This window comes from Panicum virgatum, chromosome 3N (genome assembly GCF_016808335.1).
Source record: "Panicum virgatum strain AP13 chromosome 3N, P.virgatum_v5, whole genome shotgun sequence".
Lineage (NCBI taxonomy): Eukaryota > Viridiplantae > Streptophyta > Magnoliopsida > Poales > Poaceae > Panicum > Panicum virgatum.
Genome location: NC_053147.1, coordinates 54788008 through 54797334, shown reverse-complemented (window position 1 = coordinate 54797334; position 9327 = coordinate 54788008). Strand labels below are relative to the sequence as shown.

At 42.5% G+C, this 9327-nt stretch overlaps 1 protein-coding gene across 2 annotated transcripts; it reads right to left on the bottom strand.

Moving 5' to 3' along the window:
- Positions 1-7395: 7395 nt before the first annotated feature.
- LOC120666213 lies at positions 7396-8825 on the bottom strand. 2 transcript variants are annotated; one of them, XM_039945998.1, is made up of 3 exons: positions 8527-8825; positions 7895-7958; positions 7396-7654 (listed from the first exon to the last, which is right to left on the bottom strand). In XM_039945998.1, exons 1-3 carry the CDS (start codon positions 8651-8653, stop codon positions 7516-7518), a joined length of 330 nt encoding a protein of 109 aa, XP_039801932.1. In that variant the 5' UTR covers positions 8654-8825; the 3' UTR covers positions 7396-7515. The 2 variants fall into 2 exon arrangements, 1 of the variants encoding a protein (XP_039801932.1); XR_005671629.1 differs by lacking the exon at positions 7895-7958.
- Between the last annotated feature and the right edge of the window lie 502 nt (positions 8826-9327).

Here is a 9327-nt window from a genome sequence, read left to right as displayed (position 1 = left end):
CAAATGGCCGGGGTGAGGCGTATATATAGGCCACCAAGTCTTGTAGCCGTTGCTCCAACGGTCAGCAGAAAATCTGCGTATCATCAGATGAACCGATGCCTCTGGCTGGGGTAGCGTCGGTTCATCCAGTCACTCATAACCCGAAGTAGCCGTTGAACACCTGACAGCTACGGACCGAAGAGCTTTCAGGGCGCTGCCCTGAGACCCGCGAGGGGCGGCCCTTCGGACCTAACTTTGCCTATCTTCTCTTTGTCTTCACTTGAACCTAAAAGCCTGAGAATGATCATCTTAACAATCATATTAATCCAAGTGTTGTGTGTGTCATCAATCGCCAAAACAATATATTGAAATATGGCATGAGAGGTCATTTTCGCTACAATCTCCCCCTTTTTGGTGATTGATGACAACACAACTAAAGCAAGCAAGATGAATTGCAAGAATATGAAATTGAAACCTAATTGAAACCGCTTACACTTGCTTGGATGCTTACCACCATCCAATGATGGCTTTGCCTCCCCCTAAAGCCATAGTTCCCCCTTTGATCCTTCCCCTATCTCGCTACTTCTCCCCCTTGGAATATACTTTTCCTTCTTCTTGGGACCATTTCTCCCTTTGTTAGAAATATGCCTTGCTTTGATTCACATTTCTCCCCCTTTGGAATCAAATCAGCTAAAAGGTCTTGCACCTAAAAGGTCTTGCAAAACAATATAGCCCAAGAGAAGATTAGTAGCCTAGGGAGTTAGTTCCATGACTCATGATCCAATGGTATGATATCAATGAAGATACCAATTGAGAATTTCACTATGGTGGATCACAAAATCACGAAACTAGCATGACATGAGCTAAACTTTCCACAAGTATGTGCACAAAATGATAAGTGAAAATCAAGTGCACAACTAGATGTTATAACTAGAAAGCTTAGATCATATCATGCACGGAGGTAGCTCTAAAAAGGATAAGAAATTGACAATGATACCAATTGAAAGAATTTAGAATCTTGCATACCTCCGGGGAAAATTTGTTTACCTTGCAAGTATCAATTTGAAAGTGACTTGCAAATGATGAAGTTGAATACCAATTGGAAGTCTTTGAGGTCAAGGAAACTTGATACACCAAGGTTAAACAAATGTATGAGCACATAGCCTATGAGCTTAGATATGAGCATTTAAGTTCAATAGAGCATAGCTCAATATGCATGAAATCACAATTTATCTAATCACTCTTATAGAGTTGTTTGTTCACATTGATCGTGAGAAACGTTCTCTTAGAGTGTTAGCTCCATCGTGAGACTACAAAAGATAAACTTGGAAACATGTTAGTCTCAAAATCACAAACCATAGGATGAACTCCCCCAAAATGTATGCATTTAGTGTTTGAATCACCAAGCAAATGTATGCACATTGATTTTGACACAATTAGGAAGTTTACCCTAGCTTGTGTTCATGGTACACATATGAAATATATACCTCATGAGATGCATGTACCATGAAGGGTAACCTTGTGTAGCTTTCTACACACTTATCAAACCATGTAGGTTGCTCATGGGTTAGAATCATGACACAAGCAACCTACCAAATATAACACTAGGAGATGCAGTGTATGCAAACAACCTAGCAAGAGCAATGGAGCTACATGATGCTTGAATTTAAATTTAGCTACCATTACCTTATGGGGGACTTGGCAACAAATGTCCAAGTTGTGGCTTCTTTGGCTTGAACCTTCACTTCAACTTGTAAGCTAAGCCTCCAAATCCCCCGTTGCCATTCTTGGGCTTCAAGTCTCCTTTGGAACCCACACCATTTGAGGCCCCTTCATATTGATGATGACATCCTTGGGCACCCAAATGGGGCGGTTCCAACTCCTTTCTTGCTTCCCAACCTTGTGAGCAACCACCTTGCCATTTTTTTTCTTCTTGATCACATAGATGGTGCTATTGCTCTTGTTCCTCCGGTTGGGTTTGGTGTAGATGAGATAACTTTTGATTGTTAGCTTTTTCTTGTTCTTCTCATCCGAAAGATTCTCCCTTGGTTGAGGACACTTATTTGACTTGTGGCCTTCTTTGTGGCACTTTGAGCAAGTCACGGTGGACCCCTTCTCAAGCTTCTTCACCATGTCTTCATAGTTATCTTGAGAAGGTTGGACATTGCTCTCTATGCTTTTGCCCTTTAATCTATACAAGTCCTTCATGAGCCTTTCCACTTCTTGCTTGAGCTCATCATTCTCCTTGGCAATGAGATCATTACATGATTCTACAATGGCATTCTCATAGCATTTCTCATTGCAAGGGTTAGAGCAAGAATCATTAATTAAATTAATGCAAGAAGTTGAAGCATTTCCCCTAGAGATAGGAATTTCACAAGGGATAGTTTGCTTCATTTCCAAAAAGTCGTTAGTATCATTAATGCTCTCAAATTTTAATTTGAGTTCTTCATGCTCCTTGCTAAGCAAATTGAATTTGCACATCAAATCTTCAAAGTTTGTAGCAAGAGAAGCATTTAGATCTTTGAGAGCACTAAGGTTTTTAATTTCTTTTGATTGTTTCTTAATGACTTTTTGGTGCTCATGAACAAGGTCAAGAAGTTCATCAATTGAAGGAGAATCGGAGTCATCATCACTTACATCGCTATCCATACCTTTGGCCATAAGGCAAGTGTTTGATGATGATCCGAAGTTGGTGCGGGTGGTGAATCTCTTCTTGATTCATCACTTGAACTAGCACTTAATTCTTCACCACCACTAACCCATTCGCCAAATATGGCAAATGATTCATGCTTGGGCTTCTTCTCCTTCTTTTGCTTGTTTTTCTTGAACTTCTTCTCAACCTTCATAAGTTGATGGTGAGGCCCATCTTTGAGGAAGACCACATACCCCCATGGAGTTGATTTCCTTCAAGCATTTGTTCATCTTCTTTACTTGCTTGTAAGGGTAGGGGTTCATTGACTCTAGATCATCACTTGAGGAGTTTTGGCATGCCTCCTCTTCTTCCTCTTCACTTGAGCTACCTTTGATGGCCATATTCTTCAACTTTTTGACTTGCTTGCATGCAAGTGCACTATGTGTTGGTGAAGAAGGTGGCGCTCTTGGCTTGATATCATGACGTAGCTCATGGGCGATCACCTTGTTTAGAACTTTGTTTGGTGTCATTGTGTTGAGATCTTTTTCATATAGAATTGTTGTCACCAAATCATAGTCCGGCCTTCAGAGTGAGTGAAGGATCTTGCGAATGAGTTCCAAATCTTCAATTTTCTTCACATCTAAAGAATTAATCTCATTCACAAGAATATTCAACCGTGAGTACATAGCTTCGGCATTTTCATGATCAAGTTGTTTGAAGCTATTAAGTTTATCAATGAGAACATGATATTTTTCATTTGCAACATCTTTTGTGCCTTCATGGTTCTCACTAATAGTTTTCCATAAGACATTAGCATTTTCGCAAGCAAACACACGGGTGAACACATTTTCACCAAGAGAGTTTAAAATAGCACATTTGGCTATAGCATCATATTGCTTCTCTTGTTGACTATTGCTCTTAGTTACTTCACTCGTTACTCTCCAAACATTTAGGCCCTTTGCTTGGAGGTGTGATTGCATCAAGATCTTCCACCGTTGGAAGCCCGTGCCATCGAAACGTGGAGGAGGTCCTAGAGAATCCATCCCTTCCCCTAAAAGAGCTAACTCACTAGGCGGTAAAGCCTAACCAATCAAGTGAGTCGGTAAACACAAATTGCCAATAGAATTGGCTTCCTTTGTGAGAGGAGTGAGTCCCGGCTCTGATACCAATTGAAAGGTCCGGTAGCGCGCTCTAGCCTAAGAGGGGTTTAACGAACATGGCACCATTTATGCCATTTCGAGTGATTTTGGTGATCGAATGACAACACAACACTTGGACTAATATGATTGTTAAGATGATCATTCTCAGGCTTTTAGGTTCAAGTGATGACAAAGAGAAAGAGAAAATAGGCGTAGCAAGGCCCGAAGGGCAGCCCCTACGGGGGTTCAGGAGCACCGGAAGAACCGATGCCTAAGCATCGGTGCATCCGACGCTTGTCGGAAGAACCGACGCCTTGATGTTTGGTGCAGGAGGAAATCGAAGCCAAGTCAGCTAATAGGCACCGGTTGAACTGACGGTCCAAGAAAGGGCATCGGTGCATTGGGCGTCCTTTGTTCCAGAGACGATGTCAAGTGCCCAGAAGAAGTTTCTTCAGCACCGGTTTAACCGACGGTGCATCGGAGTATGGCATCGGTGCAATGAAGTCAGCGCCCAGGAGAAGATTCTTAAGCACCGGATTTACCGGTGATGCATCAGTACAAAGCATCGGTTCAACCGGTGATCACTGCATCAGCTGTCAGAAGCTCAACGGCTACTTTGGGTTGTGAGTGACCGGATGAACCGACGCTACCCCTGCCAGAGGCATCGGTTCAACCGGTGATACGCAGAATTCTGCTGACTGTTGGTGCAACGGCTACAAGACTTGGTGGCCTATATATACGCCTCACCCCGGCCATTTGAAGATTGCTGGAGTCCCAAGACACCTCATACACATCCAAGAACATCTCCAAGCCATACAAGAGCTCATAGATCATATCCTTAGCTTATAACACTGCTTTGTAAAGTGTGAGTGCTAGATTAGCTCTTAGTGAGTGTGATTGCAAGGCCTTGAGCCTTTGTGCTGTGGTTCTCTAGTGAACCAAAACAAAAGCTTGGTGCGCCGGCACCTTGGAGCGTGAAGCTCACCGGCAACGTCCTCGACCCTCCGACTTGGTGTGGAGCGGCGACGACATCCTTGTGCGGGGGACGTGGAGACTCCCATCTTTTGTGGAGAAGCTCCTTAGTGGAACCCGGGGCCAAGGTGACCGTGATTGTGTTCACGGAAGAGACTTGGTGGCCGAGTAGCAATACTCTTAGTGAGTGCTACAACAACGTGAATGTAGGTGTGCCTTTGTGGCTAACCGAACCACGGGATAATCACCCGCGTCAAGAGTTTGCTATCTCCTATCCCGCTCTTTAAGCTTCCGCATTTCATACTAGCAATTTGTATGCCTTTACTTTCATAGAGTAGTTTCTTGATAGAAAAGGCTATAGGTTGCTAAACTCTTTTGGGATAGGGGTTTCACACTAGAACAACCTAGTTGCACATCTAGATAGCATGTTTTAGTTTAAGTTTTGTGCAAATTAGTTGGAGCCATAGGTCTAAGTTTTTATTAGTGCCTAATTCACCCCCTCCCCCTCTTAGGCTAGAGCACCCGATCACTTTCAAGGGGGAGGGGGTGAATTAGGCAACTCAAAAGTTAGACCTATGGCTCTAACTAGTTTGCACAAAATTAAACTAAAACAAGCTATGTAGGTGTGCCTGTGTGGCTAACCGAACCACGGGATAAACACCCGCGTCAAGAGTTTGCTATCTCATATCCCACTCTTTAAGCTTCCGCATTTCATACTAGCAATTTGTATGCCTTTACTTTCATAGAGTAATTTCTTGATAGTAAAGGCTATAGATTGCTAAACTCTTTTGGGATAGGGGTTTCACTGTAGAACAACCACAATTGCACATCTAGATAGCTTGTTTTAGTTTAATTTTGTGCAAATTAGTTGGAGCCATAGATCTAAGTTTTGAGTTGCCTAATTCACCCCTCCCCCTCTTAGGCTAGAGCGCACTACCGGTCCTTTCAACCACTATATATTTCGATAAATGGCCGTGATCGATTTGTTATTTCTTCCTCATGGTATTTACAACCAAGAGCAAGATAGAAAGAGAGGAGAAAGAAAGCACCGTGCACTATTATAGAAGGGAAAAACATAAAGTTCTGTGTATCTAGGAATGGAAGGCCCCAGGAAGTAGGCTACCGCATATCCTGGTTAGAAGGTACTAGTTGCGTGCTAACCAGTAGCTTGGCCAGCTAAGGGAAAAACGAAGACCCTGTTTGCTTCATGGGACTTTTGTACAAGTCCTTGGACTTTATAGGGGCTAAAGAACCAAACAGGAGGGATTTTGGGGGGCTAAAATGCTGTTTGGCGCTAAAGAATGAGAAATCCCTTTTGAGGAGCTTTTTAGAACTAAAAGACTACATGAGGCTAACTATTCCACCCCCTACCCCCCGGTCCCCACCTCTTGGATGCATTCAGATTAGGGGCAATATAATATTTTGTGCACTCATTTAATGACTTTTAGTCCATTTTAGTCCCTAGAACCAAACAGGTAAGGACTAAAGATTTTAGTCTATGGACTAAAATTAGTCTAGAGACTTTTAGCAACCAAACACCACCAAAGAAGCCTGATTCTACATAATCTTCGTTGTCCAGCACAATTTATTCTATATATAAATAGCTTGCAGGAGATGACATTGGATATGATTAGCAAAACCTATCATCTATGTCTGCACATAATTAGCAACGGTAGGGTCAATACTAATCTGGGCCGGCAGCAGAATGAACCAGCATTTGTGTCTGGCAAATTTGTCTGTGTCACGTATTGCTGGTTGAATAACATCTAGATCGGATGAGAGTTAGGAGATACCACAGATGATGCATGGTTTCTTGGATAGTGTATAATTATTTGTACATGGTTTTTGATGACAGTGTGTAATATGTCCTATTACCATTGGCTGGCCTTTTCCGTGACAGTGAGTATGTGAATTACTGTACATCAATTATGCTTGGTCTTTTTCCTATTGGACAATAGGCCTGATAATAATGCCAGCACTACTACATCCCAGGACTGCATGATTTATATTTCATATGCATACTTGAGATATGCAAAGAGAAACTCTTGCAGCGATGTTTTTCCAATAAGGTTTTGAGCAAAAACAGAGAAAAACAACCCTATCATGCAAGAAAAACTGAGAAGTACCAAAACATTATTACAATCACAAATATCTAGAAGCTGATCAGGGCTCTGAATGCTACTGATGTTGACAAATAAATATCAGTACCAAACATTATTTCTTGATCCATTATATATATACGTGTGGAAAACATGATTGGTCGTCTATAAAAAATAGTACTTCTGTACCATTTTACAGAAATTTGAAGCTATACATATCTCTTGTTCCGCCCTCGAGTTTGCCGCATCCAGGAGAAACAACAACATAACATGTACGAGATTGTGGAAATTCTTCAAGATGCAGGCGGGCCCGGCTGCAGATGCCTGCAGGGCCTCCCGCCAATGCACGTCGGCAACCTGCGACCTCCAGCCGGGTTTTGCGGCCAAACTGACGCAGGCTTGCAGACGCCCGCAGACACCTGCGAGCTGAATAGCTGCTGTCTGCTGCATATCTATCAGCCGCCAGCTGCATGCAACGGCTACTCCGATGCATCTCTTCTTTGCTGATTATGTCAGACTTCTTAATTTGCAAGTCAAATTGCATGCCAGAACAAAACAAGTTAAAGCAGAATGAAATAAAAGGGTCCTGAGCCGCTGGCATAAAAGATTGATCTCCCATGCTTTGTCAGTAAAGATGAACATGACTGAAGAAACGTTCAGTGTTCAGAAACAAGTTAAACAACAGAGGGTGCTAATCCCACAGTACCACGCTAAGATAATAAGAACAAATGGGCGACAAGAACTTTGAAGCAGTCCGACATCTGCTGCCTGCACTTCGGAATATGGAAGAAATTTGTTTATTCATAAACAAAAGCAGCATGGACTCCCTCCTGCAAGTATAATAACATTTCTCATGAGGTTCAAACATTCAAATATGGACTATAATAGCTGCTTGCTATTTAATTTAATGTACCATCACATATATGAAGAAGGTGATGTTCACAATTTGATAAGAGAACAGGACAGGATGAAAAGAGCATGAAATTATTAACACTTCTTTCTTTGCAGGTCAGGATAGCAATAGTATAACAGATATACCAGATATCTGATTAAGAAAAAAGAATATGTACCAGATAGTCAAAGCTTGACGCCACAATCTATGACTGAAAAAAATGAAACCCTTCCAAGGAATAGCTGGAAACATGAAAAACAGGACAACAGAGATGTTGTAACTTTCCTATGGGTTTGGTCGGGAGATCAACAGAGACATTAGCCTATATTATCCAAAATACTGCTGCAAACTATGCTAAATGTTTCTGAAAGCCACGACAAAGACAGCAATGGAAACATGCATATCTGATATCTAGTGCATGGTATACACAGCCTAAACCCGAACCAAACAAAGGAACCTGAACCCGAACCCCAACATCTTCTAGCCTGAACCTGAACAAAGAAATGAACGGAACTAGTGACACTGAATACTAATTGGGTTTTTTCGCCCAAATGGCTAGATTTTGCAGAGATGTGTTGCACAAAAGGGGATTCAGGGTAATTGAATCTGATGCACATGGAACACATTTCCCCTGTACGTCACTGCCTTCTCCTCGACACTAAAGCCCCAGAGATGCCCGTGCAGGTCTAGCACACCCTTCGAAACTTCATTTTTTTTTCTTGACGACATCTTTGAAACTAAAACTCAACAAAGGAACGAACTATCCACCGAATCAAAGCCGCTTGATGAGCAGATCTAGGATGCACTCACCTGGTACGGACGCAGTGGCAGATCGCAGGCCACAGCACGTGCTCCGCCTCCGTCCTCCGGCGGTGCCGCAGTGGTCGCCCAGCGTTCCGCCTCCCGTGCTCCGCAGCTCTTGCCTCCGTGCGACCATGCCCTCCGCAGACGTGGAGACGCCGCCGGCCGCACCCAATCCTCGGCGATGTGCGCGCTCGCCGGCCACCGGCCGCCCGCGCGCCCCAAAGCCCCTAACCCTAGGCGAGTAGTGAGGGAGCGAGCGGTGGATTGGGTGCTGGACAGACGGACAGTGGGTGAGTCTGCTGATGCTTTGGGCCTGCCGGTGTCTGCGGGTTTGCACCTTTATCATTTTTATATATAAAAATAAATAAAATTTCAAAAATATATGCCGAATAGGAAAATTATCAAAAATGGGTGCCTGGTGCCTGTCGCCCACTCGCCCATTGGATGGGCGACAGGACCTAAATGTAAAAAAAATTACATTTAGTTCCTGGCGCCCAGGACGCATTAAACAGTGAACTTGTAAAATTGATATAAAATCGTAGAAAAATTGGAAAAATACAAACTCAACTGTTCTGGATTCTATAAAACAAGATCTACAACTTTTGTTACATAAAGTTTTTCATTTGATCAATGTATCTAAATTAAAAAAAATAGTTCTTGTACCTAGAAAAATCTGAAATAATTCATTTGGTCTAGTTGTGCTTATCTAAAATTTACCAAACTTTTTTTATATCTCTTAGGAAATAAAATAATAGTACTGTAAAATTTATGGCTTCTAATACTCAGTATAGCAGTATGGATAAATAA